At 44.2% G+C, this 21,587-nt stretch overlaps 1 protein-coding gene across 6 annotated transcripts in view; it reads left to right on the plus strand.

Annotated features, from left to right (window-relative positions):
• Positions 1-21,587, plus strand: part of LOC138215433 (receptor-type tyrosine-protein phosphatase mu-like) — a 110,420-nt gene that overhangs the window by 32,619 nt on the left and 56,214 nt on the right. For 5 of the 6 annotated variants that reach the window (XM_069177580.1, XM_069177585.1, XM_069177582.1 and 2 more), the window contains exons 3-14: positions 4,532-4,699; positions 4,951-5,060; positions 6,756-6,834; positions 7,313-7,428; positions 7,581-7,755; positions 8,681-8,793; positions 10,433-10,613; positions 18,929-19,082; positions 19,226-19,392; positions 19,487-19,596; positions 19,884-20,085; positions 20,243-20,345. In XM_069177580.1, the coding sequence (XP_069033681.1) occupies positions 4,532-4,699; positions 4,951-5,060; positions 6,756-6,834; positions 7,313-7,428; positions 7,581-7,755; positions 8,681-8,793; positions 10,433-10,613; positions 18,929-19,082; positions 19,226-19,392; positions 19,487-19,596; positions 19,884-20,085; positions 20,243-20,345 (1,678 nt within the window). The remainder of the gene's footprint in view (positions 1-4,531; positions 4,700-4,950; positions 5,061-6,755; positions 6,835-7,312; positions 7,429-7,580; positions 7,756-8,680; positions 8,794-10,432; positions 10,614-18,928; positions 19,083-19,225; positions 19,393-19,486; positions 19,597-19,883; positions 20,086-20,242; positions 20,346-21,587) is intronic. The other variant, XM_069177581.1, reaches the window with a different exon arrangement.

The raw sequence follows: 21,587 nt of genomic DNA on the forward strand, positions 1-21,587 counted from the left end.
TAGTCTGGATTATATCTGGGTTAGCCTGTGTTAGTCTGGATTATATCTGTGTTAGCCTATGTTAGCCTGTGTTAGTCTGGATTATATCTGGGTTAGCCTGTGTTAGTCTGTGTTAGTCTGGATTATATCTGGGTTAGCCTGTGTTAGCCTGTGTTAGTCTGGATTATATCTGGGTTAGCCTGTGTTAGTCTGGATTATATCTGGGTTAGCCTGTGTTAGTCTGGATTATATCTGTGTTAGCCTATGTTAGCCTGTGTTAGTCTGGATTATATCTGGGTTAGCCTGTGTTAGTCTGTGTTAGTCTGGATTATATATGGGTTAGCCTGTGTTAGCCTGTGTTAGTCTGGATTATATCTGTGTTAGCCTGTGTTAGCCTGTGTTAGTCTGGATTACATCTGGGTTAGCCTGTGTTAGCCTGTGTTAGTCTGGATTATGTCTGGGTTAGCCTGTGTTAGTCTGTGTTAGTCTGGATTATATCTGGGTTAGCCTGTGTTAGCCTGTGTTAGCCTGGATTATATCTGTGTTAGCCTATGTTAGCCTGTGTTAGTCTGGATTATATCTGTTAGCCTGTGTTAGCCTGGATTATATCTGTGTTAGCCTGTGCTAGCCTGTGTTAGTCTGGATTATATCTGTGTTAGCCTGTTTTAGTCTGAATTATATCTGGGTTAGCCTGTGTTAGTCTGGATTATATCTGGGTTAGCCTGTGTTAGTCTGGATTATATCTGGGTTAGCCTGTGTTAGCCTGTGTTAGTCTGGATTATATCTGCGTTAGCCTGTGTTAGTCTGGATTATATCTGGGTTAGCCTGTGTTAGTCTGGATTATATCTGGGTTAGCCTGTGTTAGCCTGTGTTAGTCTGGATTATATCTGGGTTAGCCTGTGTTAGCCTGTGTTAGTCTGGATTATATCTGGGTTAGCCTGTGTTAGTCTGGATTATATCTGGGTTAGCCTGTGTTAGTCTGTGTTAGTCTGGATTATATCTGGGTTAGCCTGTGTTAGCCTGTGTTAGTCTGGATTATATCTGGGTTAGCCTGTGTTAGCCTGTGTTAGTCTGGATTATATCTGGGTTAGCCTGTGTTAGTCTGGATTATATCTGTGTTAGCCTATGTTAGCCTGTGTTAGTCTGGATTATATCTGGGTTAGCCTGTGTTAGTCTGTGTTAGTCTGGATTATATCTGGGTTAGCCTGTGTTAGCCTGTGTTAGTCTGGATTATATCTGGGTTAGCCTGTGTTAGTCTGGATTATATCTGGGTTAGCCTGTGTTAGTCTGGGTGAATCGGTTGATAATAAAAGTGTTGCTGCTCCTTTAAACTGTTGAAGATCAGTTTGATGTTTTTGTGAAACTTCAGTCAGATCCTGAAATAAATTGCCGAGAGCAAGAAACACACACACACACACACACACACACACACACACACACACACACACACACACAGACAGGACAGCAGGAAGAAGTGTGTGTGTGTGTGTGTGTGTGTGTGTGTGTGTGTGTGTGTGTGTGTTGTTATTTGTGTGTAAATCAGCTGCAGCTGCTTCTCCTCACGTCTCCATAATAGAATAAGTCCCTCTGTCTGTGTGTGAGCTCGGTCTGATATGATTGGTTTATAGATGGCAGGGGTTGTCTGTGATTGGCCGGCAGGTGAGGGGGGGGGGGAGAGGTTAACGAGGGAGAGAAATGCCAAGACATGAGCAGGTGGTGTGTGTGTGTGTGTGTGTGTGTGTGTGTGTGTGTGTGTGTGTGTGTGTGTGTGTCGGAAACAGCAGTTTGTTTTTCTGCTTTCACAGATGAAACCAATCATTGGTACCTCAGTGACCTGTGATGTCATCAGGAGGTCGTCAGGAGCTGTGTTGTTCGTTGGTGTATTTTTGGTGTCTCGCTGACAACCAGGTGAAATGTGACACCTGCTCCTTTGATTGGCTGCAGATGGACGTCCTGTTTTCTGCTTCTTCATATGAAACATGAAACAAATGTTCATCAGCAGAATCTGAACTCATCAGCTGCTCCTCCTCCTCCTCCTGCTCCTCTTCCTCCTTTTCCTCTTCCTCCCCCTCTTCCTCCTCGTCCTCTTCTTCCTCCTCCTGCTCCTCCTCCTTCTCATCTTCCTCATCTTCCTCCTCCTCCCCTTCTCCCTCGCCTTCCTCCTCCTTCCCCTCCACCTCCTCCTCTTCCTCATCTTCCTCCCCTCCTCTCCCCATCCTCCTCCTCTTCCTCCTCATCCTCCTTCTCCCCATCCTCTTCCTCTTCCTCTTCCTCCTCCTCCCCTTCCTATTCCTCCTCCTCCTTCTCCGCCTCCTCCTCCTCCTGCTCCTCTTCGTCCTCTTCCTCATCTTCCTCCTCCTCCTCCCTGTGATGATTGAACCTCCTCCTCCTCTTCCTACTCTTCCTCCTCTTCCTCCTCCTCCTCCTCCTCATGTTCCTCCTCCTTTTCCTCCTCCTCATCTTCCTCCTTGTCCTCTTCTTCCTCCTCCTGCTCCGCTCCTCCTCCTTCTCATCTTCCTCATCTTCCTCCTCCTTCCCTTCTCCCTCCCCTTCCTCCTCCTTCTCCTCCACCTCCTCCTCTTCCTCATCTTCCTCCCCCTCCTCTCCCCCTCCTCCTCCTCTTCCTCTTGCTCCTCCTTCTCCCCTTCCTCCCCCTCCTCCTCCTTTTCCTCCTCATCCTCCGCCTCCTGCTCCTCTTCCTCATCTTCCCCCTCCTCCTCCCTGTGATTTTAACCTCCTTCTCCTTCTCTTCCTCTTCCTCCACCTCCTGCTCCTCCTCCTCCTCTCCCTCCTCCTCTTCCTCCCCCTCCTCTTCCTCCTGCTCCTCCAACTCTTCTTCCCCATCTTTCTCCTTCTCCTGCCCCTCCTCTTCCTCCCCTTCCCCCTCCCCTTCCTCCTCCTTCTCCCCTTCCACCTCCTCCTCCCCCTCCACCTCCTCTCCTTTCTCCTCTTCCTCCCCCTCCACCTCCTCACCCCCTCCTCCTCCTGCTCCTCCTCTTCCTCATCTTTCTCCTCCTCCTCTTCCTCATACTCCTCTTCCTCCTCCTCTTCCTCATCTTCCTCCCCCTACACCTCCTCCTCCCCCTCCTCGTCTTCCTCCTCCTCCTGCTCCTCCCTCTCCTCCTCCTCCTCCTCTTTCTCCTCCTCCTCTTCCCCTTTCTCCTCCCCTCCCCCCTTCCCCCTCCTTCCCCTCCTGCTCCTCCCCCTCCTCCTCCCTCCCCCCCCCCCCTCCTCCTCCAATCGATTCTCCTCTTCCTCCATTGATCCTCTGACACATTTAAACAACCTGGAAATGAAATCAAACAAAGTGTGAGATTAAACAGATCAGCTGGTCTGAAGGTCGCCGATCTTCTGAACGACCTCCTCAGGACACGTTACACGTTACACCCATTAGACGTTACACACATGTAAGAGAAATTAATTATCAAACATTTGAATAATTGAACGATCAAAAACTTTACATTAGTTATCGGTAAAACAAAACGATCGAATGATTGATTAAAAACCTGATCAGCAGATTGAACAACAATAAAAAGCCGTGAGGACTCAGACAGACAGCTGACTGGAGGAACACTGCTCTCTGCTGCTGTTACCATGGAGACGCCCTTCAACCCGCACACACACACACTGTAAAACAGGAGTCATTTAAATTTCATAGAAACTTTGCAGCAACAGAAACGTGAAAAAAAGTGAACGCAGCTCAGATGATTGACAGCTGTAGTCGTGACACGGAGACGTGAACACACACTAATGAGGAACCCCCCCCCACACACACACACACACACACACACACACACACACACACACACACACACACAGAAGGAGCTGCTTTCTGAGTTTCAAAGCTTTAAAATGAACACCCAGCTTTTATTCTGAAGTCTTCCAATTATAGATTCCCACTGTCGACAAAATGAGTGATTTGTTCACACACACACACACACACACACACACACACACACACACACACACACACACACACACACACACACACACACACACACACACACACACACACACACACTACGCTTGTCAGTGCCGATGAATTATGGATTTTCTGTTTTAATACACAAATGAGAGTCTTTTGTTTTGGCGTCTCCTGTCACTGATGGGTATCCTGTTCGCCGTCTCTCCATCTTTCGTTGCTCTTTTCATTTTAAAGTGTGACGACCCAACATGAGCTTTTATTCTGAAGTCTGTCTGACGCATCGCTGCACGTCAACTTCATTCTTCTGATACTCACATAACAACACCAGCTTTATTCTGAAATTTCTCATTACAGCTGCTTAAAATCTCACTTTTATTTTGGCAGCTTTTGATTGACTGTTGTCAATAGTTTGAATATTCCATATTAATAATAACAGTAATATAAATGAGAAAATCAGATCTTTATTTACTCGTCACGTCTTCATTGTTCAATTTTTAGATTTTTCCACATTCTTAACATTTCATTCTTCAGAATGTTTTAATTATTTTCAATGAATACTTATTCATTCAACTTGAATTCAAGGCTGTTATTTTGTCTTTTTTATGACATGTCACTTCCTGTCGGCAGGTTCCTCCTTCCTGTTCGTGAACACGTCGGGCCGTTATGGCGGTCAGCGAGCTCAGATGCTGCTGCCACCGCTCAAAGAGAACGACACACACTGCGTCAGCTTCCTGTTCTACCAGGCAGGAGGCCGCGAGGCTGCCACGCCCGCCACACTCAACGTCTACGTCAAAGGTGCGTCAGGAACTCCAAAGTACTCCAAAGTACTCAGAAGTACTCCAAAGTACCGCTGCAGTACTACACACACACAGTAGCATAGTAACGTCAGCGGAGGTCCCTCAGGTGTGTTAGCCTGGGGCGGAGCTCTCAGGTGTGATAGGTGGGGGGCGGAGCTCTCAGGTGTGATAGGTGGGAGGCGGAGCTTTCAGGTTTGTTAGTTTGGTGGCTGAGCTCTCAAGTTTTTTAACAGAGTTTGTTTCCTGCAGAGAACAACAGTCCTCTGGGAGTTCCCGTCTTTAACTCCTCAGGCCCTGCCTACCACATCTGGAAGGGGTTGGAGCTTGCTGTGTCCACCTTCTGGCCCAATCACTACCAGGTAACTCACAAGCACACGACAACTCGTTTTTACTGCTGAACAACTGTTATCAGAACACTGTGTTCAGGTAGTGATGGATTCTCAGGACACTGATCCTGATCCTGAATCTAAACCTGGACTTAAACCTGAACCTAAACCTGAACTCAAACCTGAACCTGAACCTAAACTTGAACTTAAACCTCAACCTGAATTTAAACTTAAACCTGAACCTGAACTTAAACCTGAACCTGAATTTAAACCTGAACCTAAACCTGCACTTTAATTTAAACTTAAACCTGAACCTGAACCTGATCCTGAATTTAAATTTAAACTTAAACCTGAATTTAAAACTGAACCTGAACCTGAACGTAAATTAAACTTGAACCTGACACCTGTAGATTTATTTTGACAATCTGGTAATGTGATCACAAAGTTCAGAGGGTTGGCTGAGTTGTAGAAACAAGTTGAGATTGATCAGATTAATCAGATTAATCAGGTTGATGTTGACAGTAATCATCTTTAATAATCTCTTTAGTTCTGATATGTTCCATGTATTGGATGCAGGATCAGGTCTCAACAATGAAGCTTTAAATATCAGTGAAACGCTGCAGCAGCTTTTCATCAACGATGTCCTGACACACCAACACACTCAGACCACGAGGAACCCTCGAGGTCCAAACGCTGGAACGTTCCTCTGAAGGTTCCACCGTGAGGACCGGACCACATGTCCTCACAAGGCCTGAGAGTGCACGTGGTCCTCACAGAGACAGGAACACCAGAACACACACACTCACTCTGGATGTGGCTGATCCGTATTGAAAGCTCTTTTATGTGGCTTTAAAAGCTCCGTCATCTCTAAACCGCATGAGGGCTGCAGCTAATTGGTTCAACACACACACACACACACACACACAGTTTTTCTCACCACGGGAACCTTGTGCCAAAAAACGTCGACACCTGCAGGAGAAAAAAAACAGGAACTCGAGATCCCACATTCTATTTCTGTTCCTGTGACGTTCACGTTCTACCTTCACGTTCTACCGTCACATTCTACCGTCACATTCTACCTTCACGCTAACTTCACGTTCTACCGTCACGTTCTACTGTCACGTTCTACCTTCACGTTCTAACTTCACGTTCTACCGTCACGTTCTAACTTCACGTTCTACTGTCACGTTCTACCTTCACGTTCTACCTTCACATTCTAACTTCACATTCTACCTTCACGTTCTACCATCACATTCTACGTCACATTCTACCATAATGTTCTACCGTCACGTTCTATCACAACAGGAAGCAGAGAAGAAGAATGGAGGGAAGAGGAGTCACAGCTGAGATGAGGGGGAGGGGGAGAGGACAAACGGGTGGATGGAGGGAGGAGGACTTCCTGTTTCTGGGCACCAACAGGATATATGGCACCGGTTTCCGTGGCGATAAGACTGTGGAATGTACATACAGAAAAACACAGGAACTCACACACAGTCATCTAAGTAGAACCCTGTAGGAACAGAACACAAAAGAACCAAACAGAGCCAACAAGAACACAACCAAACTGAGTCACATACAGGAAGTGAGCAGCCCGTCTGTTCTCCTTAAATCTGGATATTTTTACAATGTGGACCTCCTGTCAGACCTGGTTTTGGTTCTATGTGGACCTCCTTTAGTAATCCTACCGATGATGTCATTGACAAGTGATGTGATTGGTCTGTGTGTCAGGTGGTGTTCGAGGCAGTCAGCACCGGGCAGAGAGGAGTTCTGGCCATCAAGGACATCACACTGCAGGGTCACCAGTGCAGTAAGTACACACACACACACACACACACACACACACACACACACACACACATGCAGAGAAAGGCCCCGCCCTCTTGTAGAACAGACTCCTAATTGGTTAACGAGGTTTGGCTCCTTAATTGGATAACGATGTTAAAAGTTGAATCGGCATCGTAGAATCAAGGTCAGTCTGTGTGTGTGTGTGTGTGTGTGTGTGTGTGTGTGTGTGTGTGTGTGTGTGTGTTGAGGCTGGGGAGCTCATTAAAATATAAATTGGTTAGCATGGACTTTGATCCATCCGTCTGTTTATCTACCTGCTGGTCTGAAGGCATTTCTGATGTTGCTTTGTTATGTGAACACACACACACACACACACACACACACACACACACACACACACACACACACACACACACACACATGCACACACACTCCTCCAGGATCCATCTCCATTGGTTCCTTGCTGCAGTGTGTGACCTCTGACCTCTGTGTGTCCCCAGTGAGCACGCCTCACTTCCTGCACATTAAGGGCGTTGAGGTGAACGCGGGCCAGACGGCGACGTTCCACTGCACGGTGAACGGCCGGCCGCAGAGCAGCCTGCTGCTGTACCTACAGGTGATCCGCCCGCCGCCTCGCAGACACCTCGGATCGGCCGCCAGGACAGGAGGCGGCACCTGTTGCAGGTGATCTGACGTGTGTGTGTGTGTATGTGTGTGTGTGTGTGTGTGTGTGTGTGTGTGTGTGTGTGTGTGTGTTTGGGTCGTCAGGGGATGGGCGGGCGCCAGGCGGTCGTCAAGGAAACCAAGCCGGTGAACTCGCGTCGCTACGTGGCAGGCTTCGACGTGGAGAACACAACGAAGGGCGACTCGGGACGCTACCGTTGCATCGCCCAATCAGAGCATGGTGTGAGCATGTCGTCCTACGCCGACCTCACCGTCAAACGTGAGTTCTGATTGGCTGCTGGCCGTGTCATTAATGTTTGTGTTGTTTCATTGGAGCGTTTCTCCTCTGAACCCTGCTCCGATCCTATCAGCTCTCTGACTGTACACGTGTCATCATCAGTGGATCAGCTGAACATTCAACCTGTGGGTCAATAAACTGATCGGTCTGTCAATCAACAGGAGAATCAGCTGCTGCTATAAACACAACAACCAGATTACAGATCAATTATTCTTTATTGATCAGCGATGGCAGCTGATCGGATCGCTCCAGAGTACAATTCATCAAACGTCTTTTATTTTGAAAACTGAGTCCACCTGTCTGTCCACCTGTCTGTCTGTCCACCAATCTGTCCACCTGTCTGTCTGTTTTGTTCATATTTATATTTTAACGTCGTCAGTCGAGGATCTCATTTATTAAAGCCCCTCATTACTGCACTGAGTGTGTGTGTGTGTGTGTGTGTGTGTGTGTGTGTGTTTGTGTGTGTGTGTTTGTGTGAGACAGGTGAGGAGGTGTTTGTTGGTCACATGATTCGACACACCTCCACCCCATCCCGCCGGTTTAACCTCTGATTGAATTGTCACTCAAACTGTGGATGTGCAGACACACACACACACACACACAGAGGTGTGTCTTAACCGGAACATGATAAGCACGCATCATTGCACATGTATCCTACTTAGTGTGTGTGTGTGTGTGTGTGTGTGTGTGTGTGTGTGTGTGTGATGAAGTGGGTCAGGAGGAATTAGAGCAGCTCCATCGGGATTCTGGGTAATAGAATCCAGGTCTGCTGTGATTCGCCGAAGGTCACAAATTTTAATTAACTCGTTAACTCGTTCCTCCCTCGTTAAGAAATCAGTGGAACCCCGAGATGTGTGTGTGTGGTTCTCTGCATGTAGACCTGATCCCGGTTCTGTTTGTCCTTCAGAGCCCCCTGTACCCATCGCGCCTCCTCAGCTGACAGCAGTCGGCGCCACCTACTTGTGGATCCAACTGAACGCCAACTCCATCAACGGAGACGGGCCAATCATCGAGAGGGAGGTGAGTGGTAACCATAGTGATTAGGAGGAGGTCACAGGGTTAGGAGGAGGTTCTACTGGTCCCTGAGGGGGTTCCAGTGGTCCATGATGAGGTTCTAGTGGTCCATGATGAGGTTCTAGTGGTCCCTGAGGGGGTTCTACTGGTCCCTGATGGGGTTGCAGTGGTCCATGATGAGGTTCTAGTGGTCCCTGAGGGGGTTCCAGTGGTCCATGATGAGTTTCTAGTGGTCCCTCAGGGGGTTCTACTGGTCCCTGAGGGGGTTCCAGTGGTCCATGATAAGGTTCTAGTGGTCCATGATGAGGTTCTAATGGTCCATGCTGAGGTTCTAGTGGTCCCTGAGGGGGTTCCAGTGGTCCATGATGAGGTTGTAGTGGTACATGATGAGGTTCGTGGTACATGATGAGGTTCTAGCGGTCCATGATGAGGTTCTAGTGGTCCATGATGAGGTTCCAGTGGTCCATGATGAGGTTCCAGTGGTCCATGATGAGGTTCTAGTGGTCCATGATGAGGTTCTAGTGGTCCCTCAGGGGGTTCTACTGGTCCCTGAGGGGGTTCCAGTGGTCCATGATAAGGTTCTAGTTGTCCATGATGAGGTTCTAATGGTCCATGCTGAGGTTCTAGTGGTCCCTGAGCGGGTTCCAGTGGTCCATGATGAGGTTGTAGTGGTACATGATGAGGTTCGTGGTACATGATGAGGTTCTAGTGGTCCATGATGAGGTTCCAGTGGTCCATGATGAGGTTCCAGTGGTCCATGATGAGGTTCTAGTGGTCCATGATGAGGTTCCAGTGGTCAATGATGAGGTTCTAGTGGTCCCTGAGGGGGTTCCAGTGGTCCATGATGAGTTTCTAGTGGTCCCTCAGGGGGTTCTACTGGTCGCTGAGGGGGTTCCAGTGGTCCATGATAAGGTTCTAGTGGTCCATGATGAGGTTCTAATGGTCCATGCTGAGGTTCTAGTGGTCCCTGAGGGGGTTCCAGTGGTCCATGATGAGGTTGTAGTGGTACATGATGAGGTTCGTGGTACATGATGAGGTTCTAGCGGTCCATGATGAGGTTCTAGTGGTCCATGATGAGGTTCCAGTGGTCCATGATGAGGTTCCAGTGGTCCATGATGAGGTTCTAGTGGTCCCTCAGGGGGTTCTACTGGTCCCTGAGGGGGTTCCAGTGGTCCATGATAAGGTTCTAGTTGTCCATGATGAGGTTCTAATGGTCCATGCTGAGGTTCTAGTGGTCCCTGAGGGGGTTCCAGTGGTCCATGATGAGGTTGTAGTGGTACATGATGAGGTTCGTGGTCCATGATGAGGTTCTAGCGGTCCATGATGAGGTTTTAGTGGTACATGATGAGTTTCTAGTGGTCCATGATGAGGTTGAAGTGGTACATGATGAGGTTCGTGGTACATGATGAGGTTCTAGCGGTCCATGATGAGTTTCTAGTGGTCCATGATGAGGTTCCAGTGGTCCATGATGAGGTTCCAGTGGTCCATGATGAGGTTCTAGCAGTCCATGATGAGGTTCTAGTGGTCCATGATGAGGTTCCAGTGGTCCATGATGAGGTTCTAGTGGTCCATGATGAGGTTCTAGCGGTCCATGGGGAGTTCTGTGACCTGTGAAGGACTTTGTGTAAGATGGATCTGTTTCCAGGTGGAGTACCGTACGATGGCGGGTATGTTGATTGACACCACACCTGTCGACAAGCCCACCCACAAGATCGGACACCTGGACCCCGACACCGAGTACGAGATTAGCGTGCTGCTCACCCGGCCCCTGGACGGAGGCACAGGAAACCCCGGTCCGCCACTCAGAGCCAGGACCAAGTGTGCAGGTGAGTCAGAGTCGGGTCACATGGTCAAAACCTGCAGCCAACCGATGATGATGATGATGATATTGATGATGATGATGGTGGTGGTGATGATGATGGTGATGATGGTGGTGGTGGTGGTGGTGATGGTGGTGATGATGATGGTGATGTGATGATGATGATGATGGTGATTTGATGGTGATGATGATGGTGATGTGATGATGATGGTGATGATGATGGTGGTGGTGGTGATGGTGGTGATGATGATGGTGATGTGATGATGATGATGATGATGGTGATTTGATGATGATGATGATGGTGATTTGATGATGATGATGATGGTGGTGATGTGATGATGGTGATGGTGATGATGATGGTGATGTGATGATGATGGTGATGATGATGATGATGGTGGTGGTGGTGATGGTGGTGATGATGGTGATGTGATGATGATGGTGATTTGATGATGATGATGGTGGTGGTGATGATGATGATGATGATGATGATGATGATGATGATGGTGGTGATGATGTGATGATGATTGTGATGTGATGAGATGATGATGGTGATGGTGGTGATGTGATGATGATGGTGGTGATGTGGTGATGGTGATGATGATGGTGATGTGATGATGATGGTGATGATGATGATGATGATGATGATGGTGGTGGTGGTGATGATGATGATGATGATGATGATGATGATGATGATGGTGGTGATGATGTGATGATGATTGTGATGTGATGAGATGATGATGGTGATGGTGATGATGATGATGATGGTGGTGATGTGATGGTGATGATGATGATGATGATGGTGGTGAGGTGATGGTGATGATGATGATGATGTGATGATGGTGGTGATGTGATGGTGATGGTGATGATGATGTGATGATGGTGATGGTGATGATGATGGTGATGTGATGGTGATGGTGATGATGATGATGGTGGTGATGTGATGGTGATGATGATGATGGTGATGATGATGATGGTGATTGTGATGATGATGATGATGTGATGTTGATGATTGTGATGTGATGAGATGATGATGATGATGATGATGTGATGTTGATGATTGTGATGTGATGAGATGAGATGATGATGATGATGATGATGATGATGGACGTCTTGTCCTTCCTTGTCCTCTACAGTCAGTTTTATTCGTAATATCCCTTTACTGTGATGGCAGCTAGCAGAAAGCAGCTGCTAGTTTGCACTCACACTGCTCTCATTAGGAGGTTAATGGAGGAGTCATTAGCGTGCCATGCTATGCTGCGTTAGCGCTGAGCTCATCAGGTGGCTAATGGTTAATGGTGAGGTCATTAAGGCAGTGAGCTTCGTTAGCGCCACACTCATTAGCTCTTAATGGCTGCAGTGTACACATCATGCTAGCTGCTGGTGCAGGTGTGTGTGTAAACAGCAAACAGAATGTGATTAGCAATTAGCGTGCTAATTACACAGGTGCAGCAGCTCTTCATTGCTGCTCTGTTTCGGTTACACTCACATTTTATTTCTCTTTTTATTTACATTCTTAATTCTTAATTATTATTGATCGTAATTTATTTTGTCTTCTTGTTCCATTGAGATGCAGACAAAATATAGAATTATTTATTTTTCTGTTTCTCTTTCACATAGTTCATTTATATAAACTCAATATTACATTATTATATTGTATTATTATTATTATTATATTATATTATAATACATTATATTATATTTTACTATATTACATCATATCATATCATCTTATAGTATTTTATTTACATTTTATAATATTATATTATCTACATATATTTGCAAAAATAACATTTCCTAACAATGAATATCAGTAGCTGAAGAGAAATATAGTTAATTAAATAATAATTAAAACCATAAGAATAATCTGATATTGATCATTACATTAATAATAATAATGATATTAATAATTCAATAATAATCATCTCTCAAACAAAACGTGTGGCAAAGAACAACATCAGATTTATACATTTGACACGTTTCTGAGAACACGTGATCCAGACAACGCGACGCGTGTCGGGTTTCAACACTCAGACCTGCTGCTACATGACTGAAGCAAACACTCACACAGCTGACACGTGTTGTCAGGAACATGCTCTGCAGAGGACCGACGATGAAGACCTGTCTGTCTGTTCTAGTGGTCCTTGATGAGGTTCTAGGAGTCCCTGATGAGGTTTTAGTCTTTGATGAGGTTCTAGTCGTTGATGAGGTTGTCGTAGTTCTTGATGAGGTTTTAGTCTTTGATGAGGTTCTAGTCCTTGATGAGGTTCTAGGAGTCCTTGATGAGGTTCTAGGAGTCCTTGATGAGGTTTTAGTGGTCCTTGATGAGGTTCTAGTCCTTGATGAGGTTCTAAGAGTCCTTGATGAGGTTCTAGTGGTCCTTGATGAGGTTCTAGTCCTTGATGAGGTTCTAGGAGTCCCTGATGAGGTTTTAGTCTTTGATGAGGTTCTAGTCGTTGATGAGGTTGTAGTAGTCCTTGATGAGGTTTTAGTCTTTGATGAGGTTCTAGTCCTTGATGAGGTTCTAGTAGTCCTTGATGAGGTTTTAGTCTTTGATGAGGTTCTAGTCCTTGATGAGGTTGTCGTAGTCCTTGATGAGGTTTTAGTCTTTGATGAGGTTCTAGTCCTTGATGAGGTTCTAAGAGTCCTTGATGAGGTTCTAGTGGTCCTTGATAAGGTTCTAGTCCTTGATGAGGTTCTAGGAGTCCTTGATGAGGTTTTAGTCTTTGATGAGGTTCTAGTCCTTGATGAGGTTCTAGTAGTCCTTGATGAGGTTTTAGTCTTTGATGAGGTTCTAGTCCTTGATGAGGTTGTCGTAGTCCTTGATGAGGTTCTAGTCCTTGATGAGGTTCTAGGAGTCCTTGATGAGGTTCTAGTCCTTGATGAGGTTCCAGGAGTCCTTGATGAGGTTCTAGTGGTTCTTGATGAGTTTCTAGTCCTTGATGAGGTTCTAGGAGTCCTTGATGAGGTTTTAGTCTTTGATGAGGTACTAGTCGTTGATAAGGTTGTAGTAGTCCTTGATGAGGTTTTAGTCTTTGATGAGGTTCTAGTCCTTGATGAGGTTCTAGTAGTCCTTGATGAGGTTTTAGTCTTTGATGAGGTTCTAGTCCTTGATGAGGTTCTGGTAGTCCTTGATGAGGTTTTAGTCTTTGATGAGGTTCTAGTCCTTGATGAGGTTCTAGGAGTCCTTGATGAGGTTTTAGTCTTTGATGAGGGTCTAGTCCTTGATGAGGTTCTAGTAGTCCTTTTGGGTTTTGATATCACTCTGCGGGGTTTTAAGGAGGTTCTTGGGTTCCCCGGTAGAAGCGTGTTGATTGTTTGGGTTGTTGGAGGTTCTTTTCAGAACCAAACTAGGTGTGTCAGTCTATGATAATCTCCACCCGTCTGGGACTGTCGCTCCTCTGATATCAGAGGCAGGAAACATAAAGGAAAGAAATGTTGAAAGACGTATGTGTGTGTGTGAGTGTGATTGACAGCTCAGAGGGTGTGTTTGTGTCTCTGTGACACTCAGTGTGATAATGTACGCTCTAATAACACTCGTCTGTCTTCAACTCACTTTTATTTATTCATCTTACTGCTGATAAATTATGAACCAGCCTGTGTGTGTGTGTGTGTGTGTGTGTGTGTGTGTGTGTGTGTGTGTGTGTGTGTGTGTGTGTGTGTGTGTTAATAATAAATGCTTGTGTCCATCATACAAGCTTTAGGACTTAGCGCTCAGTGAGGCGGCTCAGCTGGTGGCAGATAAACAGAAACATCACGGTTAAATATTCTGCTTCATACGTGACGCTCGTCTTCAGTCAGACAGGAAATCAGACAAACATGTTCCTCTGTGTTCTAGGAGGAACGTCTGGCTGTGATCATCACTGTGATCTGAATAAAAGTTTATAGAGGAAGTTCACAGCAGAACACGGAGAACTCTGGAGGTTCCAGTAAAAGTAAAGAGAACAAAGCAGCAGCAGAATGGAGCATTCACATGTTCTGATCCGTTAGAACTTCGGGTTCACGTCAACACCGTCCTGTTATTACAATCATTACATCATCACCTGATTACAATCATTACATCATCACCTGATTACAATCATTACATCATCACCTGATCGGGACTAAGCCATCTGATCACATTCTGTCATAATTAGAATCGTTTCCATTAATCTGTATGAAAACATTCATATGATGCTTCATCACGGTCTCCACACCAGCAGCTACAAGAGGAGGCTGACACTGTGCCAAATAAACAAACAAATAAAATGTGACAAATAAACAAATAAAATGTGACAAATAAACAAACAAACAAAATCAAAATAAACTGAAAACTAATTATTATCATTATTTCTATGACAATTAATCATCAACTAAAATTTAATGATCGTTGGCTGCTGTTATCAACAAAATGATAATCAGTAAGTATCAATAAATATATATTAATATTAGTAAATGGAAGTAATTATAAATCAATATTAGTAAATACCAGTAAATATTAGTGAATATAAATTAAGTTTAGTAAGTATAAGTGTATAAGTAAATATCAAAAGAATAGAATAGAATCAGTAGGAATTATTAATAAATATCAGTAAATAAATATTTATAACATTAAATATGTTTTTATCAGTAAATATAAGTTTATATTAGTAAATATAAGTTTACATTAGTAAATACAAGTTTATATTAGTAAATATAAGTTTATATTAGTAAATATAAGTTTACATTAGTAAATACAAGTTTATATTAGTAAATATAAGTTTATATTGGTAAATAAAAGTTTATATTAGTAAATATCCATTTATATGAGTAACTATCAGTATATATTAGTAAATATCCATTTATATTAGTAAATATAAGTTTATATTGTTAAATATCCGTTTACATAAGTAAATATTAGTTTATATTAGTAAATATCCATTTATATTAGTAAATATCAGTTAATATTACTAAATATTAGTTTAGATTAGTAAATATCAGTTTATATTAGTAAATATCAGTTAATATTAGTAAATATTAGTTTAGATTAGTAAATATCCATTTATATTAGTAAATATCAGTTTATAGTAGTAAATATCCGTTTATAGTAGTAAATATCAGTTTACATAAGTAAATATTAGTTTAGATTAGTAAATATCCATTTATATTAGTAAATATCAGTTTATATTAGTAAATATCAGTTAATATTAGTAAATATTAGTTTAGATTAGTGAATATCCATTTATATTAGTAAATATCAGTTTATATTAGTAAATATCAGTTTATATTAGTAAATATCAGTTTATATTAGTAAATATCAGTTAATATTAGTAAATATTAGTTTAGATTAGTGAATATCCATTTATATTAGTAAATATCAGTTTATATTAGTAAATATCAGTTAATATTAGTAAATATTAGTTTAGATTAGTGAATATCCATTTATATTAGTAAATATCAGTTTATAGGAGTAAATATTAGTTTATATTAGTAAATATCAGTTAATATTAGTAAATATTAGTTTATATTAGTAAATATCTATTTATATTAGCAAATATCAGTTTATAGTAGTAAATATCCGTTTATAGTAGTAAATATCAGTTTATATTAGTAAATATCAGTTTATAGTAGTAAATATCCGTTTATATTAATAAATATCCATCTTTATTAGTAAATATCAGTTTATTTTAGTAAATATCCGTTTTTATTAGTAAATATCAGTTTACATAAGTAAATATTAGTTTATATTAGTAAATATCCATTTATATTAGTAAATATCAGTTTATAGTAGTAAATATGAGCTTATATTAGTAAATATCCATTTATATTAGTAAATATCAGTTTATAGTAGTAAATATGAGCTTATATTAGTAAATATCCATTTATATTAGTAAATAGCCGTTAATATTAGTAAACATCCGTTTATATTAGTAAATATCAGTTTGTGAGTAAATATTAGTTTATGAGTAAATAACCATTTATATCAGTAAATATCAGTTTTTGTTACAAAAACAAAAATAAGTCAAATAAAAAAACACCTTGAATAAGTTGGCTTTGATATTTGATGTCACACACACACACATACACACACACACACACACACACACACACACACACACAGCTCAGCATTGGTCATGGAATAAAACCCTCTGAGTGTGTTAACATCCATTAAAATGTGTGTGTGTGTGTGTTTGTCGAGGCTTTTAGAAAAATATCATATGAATATTTCACTTCATTCTCTTTGCGTCTTTTTCCACCTCAGATTTTACGCTCGGCTCGTCACTGAGACGTTTTAGAGCTTTTACTTTTGTATTTTTACCTTTTTATTTCACCGTCTCCTCTTCGTTTCCTTCATGAGGGTTTAATCGTCTAAATCTCCAAATGTTCATCGTTATCAGACGGACTTGGGAAGAGAAAACATTAACTGAGGAGAAGGAGGAGGAGGAGACCCAAAACAGAACTAAAAGAGGAAAAACTGTACTCCATCGCAGCGTCTTCATTCAGTTTGTGTTGAACAACTGATGATCGTTTTCACGCAGAATTCATCAGAAGGAAGAGAAACTCTGACCCGAGAACATCAGTTTTATCTCATGACTTTTAATTTAGTCATTTATTTTCTCATGTTCCTCCTCCTGCTGCTCCTCCTCCTCTTTATCCCAAAGTCACCTTCAAACATTCAACACTTCTCTCTGAAACATTATCTTATTCTTCTTCTGCAGTGTTTGTTTGTTTTCATGTCCTTTAAAACCTTCAATCCGAACCAGAAGTTGAACAGTGAAAACAAACAAGAGTTCATCATTAATCCGACCGATTCGATGTATCTGAACTGACACGTTCAGCAAACTTCAGACACAAATCATGAGAAAAAAAAACACGCAGGTCTACATGACATGGAAACGGACTGTAGTTTAATAAGCTTGTTTCCATGGAAACAGATTGTAGGGGGCGCTGCAGCTCCGAGAGTCAAAGGTCAGACAATGAAAAACAAAACGTAGATGTCGAAATGAAACCTGTTGTTGACAATGCCGCTGACCCCGAACAGGAAGTTCTCCTGGTGACCTTTTGTAGTTCTTCAAGGTCGCAGTTTGTAGTTTTTTAACATTCGCTGGAAAAATACCTGATGACATCATCAGCAGGGCGCTCTGCCTCCATGTCTGATTTAAATGTCAGCCCAAAAATGATGGGATGGAAGCCCTGCTGACCACACATACACACACACACACACACACACACACACACACACACACACACACACACACACACACACACATATATACACACACACACACACACACACACACATACATACACACACACACACACACATACATACACACACACACAGGTGAAAGACGACAAAGAACAGGAAAGGTATTGCTCACTGCCTGCAGAAAACACCTGAAAACATACACACACACACACACACACACACACTCAGTGGGGTTTTGTCAGGAGAAATTGCTCTTTCCTGCTCTCATCTATCATTCTCCCTCTGAGTGGATCGCTGTCTGTCATCTTGAAATACAGCACTTAGATTGGCGAGTGAGTGAGTGAGTGAGTGAGTGAGTGAGTGAGTGAGTGAGTGAGGGAGTGAGGGAGGGAGGGAGGGAGGGAAGGAGGGAGTGTGAGAGAGAGCGTGCTCAGTTCCTTTAATCTCCCTCTTTGTGTCTCTGTTTAGTCGAAGCCTGTCTTTTAGTTCAGTTTTAACTCCCTGCTGGAGGTAGAGGGGAGAGTGTGGGGGGGATAGTTGAGTGTGTGTGTGTGTGGGGGGGGGAGGGGTCGTCTCCTGATCATTATCACTGAGCTCACCACATTGTTGTGATCACCGCTCCGTGATGTTAGCTCCAGCTGTCCCTTGTGGTCCTCCTCTCCCTGGTGTGTTCATGTGGTTCTGATCACAGTCGCTCAGGTAGAATCAGGTGATGTTGAGACAGCTGAAGGATCAGGAACAGGGTCACATGATCCGGTCATCCCGTCTGCTGATTGGTCGATCTTTATCAGCCCTGCGAATGTTGGAGGGTTTTTATTCCCGACGTGACGTCTCAGATCAAACAGACTGAATGACAGTTTAACGATGTGTCCCGGAGGGAAGGTGGATATTATGGGATAGACACACTGCATTTTTAGAACTTCCTGTTTTTATTTTGTAACTTAATGAATCTCAGAAACGTTACTTTACTTCTGATGAAAACATTCAGAGTCCGTTAAAGATCCAGAACCAGCAGGACACCTTAAAACTGGACCTCATTATTCCACCTGGTCCAGCTTTGTTTCCTCAGATAAACTTGTATTTCCAGAACAGGAAGTGGACCCGGTGACATCAGACAGGTGTGACTTCATGTTTGTTTGTGTGTGTTTATGTGTCAGACCCGATGCACGGCCCGCGGCGTCTTCAGGTCGTTGACATTCAGTCCAAACAGGTGACGGTTCGATGGGAACCGTTCGGATACAACGTGACACGCTGCTACAGCTACAACCTGACGGTGCAGTACCACTACAGACCTGCAGGGGGCGCTATCAGGTAAACAGGGTGGGGCCAACAGGGGGAGGGAGGGAATAGCCAACAGGTGGAGGGGGAGTGACCAACAGGTGGAGAGAGGGAGGGGCCAACAGGTGGAGGAGGAGAAAGGGAGGAGCCAGACAGGTAATATGACAGGTGTCCAGCAGGGGGCCGGTGAAAGAGGAGCTGGTGTACGACTCCCTGAGCAGCGTGCCGCAGCACATCGTCAGGAACCTCCCACCGTTCACCAACGTCAGCCTGAGACTCGTCCTCAGCAACCCGGAGGGACGCAAGGAGAGCGAGGAGCTGCTGGTGCTAACAGACGAGGACGGTACGGTAGAACCACAATAGAACCACAGTAGAACCACAGTACAATCTCAGGTTCTGTTCTGGTCCATCTGACTCTCTGAACGTTCTGGTTCTAGTTCCCGGGGCGGTTCCGGTGGACTCGATCCTCGGCAGCAGCTACGAGCAGCAGATCAGTCTGAGCTGGAGAGAACCGCTGCAGACCTTCGGCCTCATCCGGCAGTACGAGGTAAACTACAACACCCAGAGGGCTTTGCTGTGAGCGTCCAATCAAAGAGCTTCAAGAACCAGTACAATCAGAGCTGCAGCCGTTCGTCCATTAATCGATTAGTTGGTCATCAAACAATAAATCTGTTTTAGTCATTAATTTCTGATATTTAAAAACAGTTGATTAATGAATTAATAATAAAAATAATGGTTAGTTCAAGCCCTGAATTCAACAGCTGTCATTCATCATTATGAGAGCTGCCGAGGATCATGGGTAACGTAGTGTTTCACATGTTTGCTCTCTCCCAGATCTCCTACAAAGCGCTGAGCTCCTTCGACACAGAGTTTGACCTGTCCAATCAGAGCGGGAAGGTCTTCAAACCGGCCAATGAGACGAGCCACGTGTTCACCGGCCTCTACCCAGGCTCCACCTACTCCTTCACAATAAAAGCCTCCACGGTGAAAGGCTTCGGCCCCCCCGTCATCATCCAGTTCACCACCAAGATCTCAGGTAGGACCACCAGAGTCTAAACGAGGTCTGGTACCGGACTAGAATCAGGCCCCTGACCCGGGTCCTGGTTCTGGTCCTGGTCCTGACCTGGGTCCTGGTCCTGGTCCTGGTTCTGGTCCTGGTCCTGCTGAGAATGACGTTCTGTCCTCTTCCGCAGCTCCTCTGATGCCGGCCTACGACCAGGAGTCTCCTCTGAACCAGACGGACTCGTCGGTCACGGTTCTGCTGAAGCCGGCCCAGAGCCGCGGCGCCCCTGTCAGGTGAACACGTCTTCAAATATTCAGCAGCATCAATCTCCCGCCTCATCAACTTTTCATGACTCAGCGAAACATTCAGACAGCGGCAGGGAGCTCTCTGAGGCAGGAAGTGAAATAGAAAATTAAAAGCAAGACAACACAGACACACTGCCGTCAGGTCCCGGAGGGAGGCAGTATCCGCGGTAACAGTTGTCATGTCAACAGCTGTCCAGGCTGAAACGAGGGATTTGGTTAATTAACAATCAGCGGGTGGGGCTAATCAGAGCCTGCTGCTAACACCGAGGATTAACAAGGGATTAACAGCTAATGTGTCAATCACACACACACACACACACACACACACACACACACACACACACACACACAACACACACACAAACACACACATCACACACACACACATCATGTGTGATGTGTGTGTGTGTGATGTGCAGTGTGTTAATTGACATGATAGCTGGTTGAATCCATCAGATTGAACAGATGCTGCTCTGAGATACGATTCCATGTTTACATGTTTATATTTAACTTTGCTTTTGTCTGTTCTGACATCGGAGAGTGTGTGTGTGTGTGTGTGTGTGTGTGTGTGTGTGTGTGTGTGTGTGTGTCGGCCTTCGGGCACACCAACACACACACACACACACACACACACACACACCGCAACAACACACTTCAAAATAAGAGGCTCAGATTGCAGGACAAAAGGTGTTGCCGCGGGCGACCTGCAGCTGTAATCAGATTACAGTCACACACACACAACAAGCGAGTGTGGAGAAATGTGATTGGAGCCGGTGTGTCGGAGATAAAGAGGCAAAGAAAAGACACAAAGAGAGACAGATGTGAGTGGGAGACGAGAGACGGGCAAGAAAAGAGGAAGAAGATGATTGAATCTGTTCCTGTTCACATCTGTAGGATTAAACACAAACTCTAGTGTGTTTCAGTGCATGTGTGTGTCTTCCTGTCCTCCATTAGTTTCCTGTCCAGCAGGAAATGTGACATTACTGCATTTCCACCATCCACACCCTTAAGTGTGTGTGTGTGTGTGTGTGTGTGTGTGTGTGTGTGTGTGTGTGGTGGTTGGGTGGGGGAAGAGGGAGGTGGGGGGGGAATGATATATGACTTCTGTCCTGAACCTGCCTCCTGTGAAAAACACTGCTATTGTTCCCAGCGTCCCTCAGGACACAAACAGTGTTAAAAACTAACTGTGCTGCATTCAGGTGCAGCTCAGTGTGTCTGTAAATCACATTT

The sequence above is a fragment of the Embiotoca jacksoni genome, unplaced genomic scaffold (assembly GCF_022577435.1).
Source record: "Embiotoca jacksoni isolate LCO1_2020_lvr unplaced genomic scaffold, fEmbJac1.0.p SCAF_75, whole genome shotgun sequence".
NCBI classification, from domain to species: domain Eukaryota; kingdom Metazoa; phylum Chordata; class Actinopteri; family Embiotocidae; genus Embiotoca; species Embiotoca jacksoni.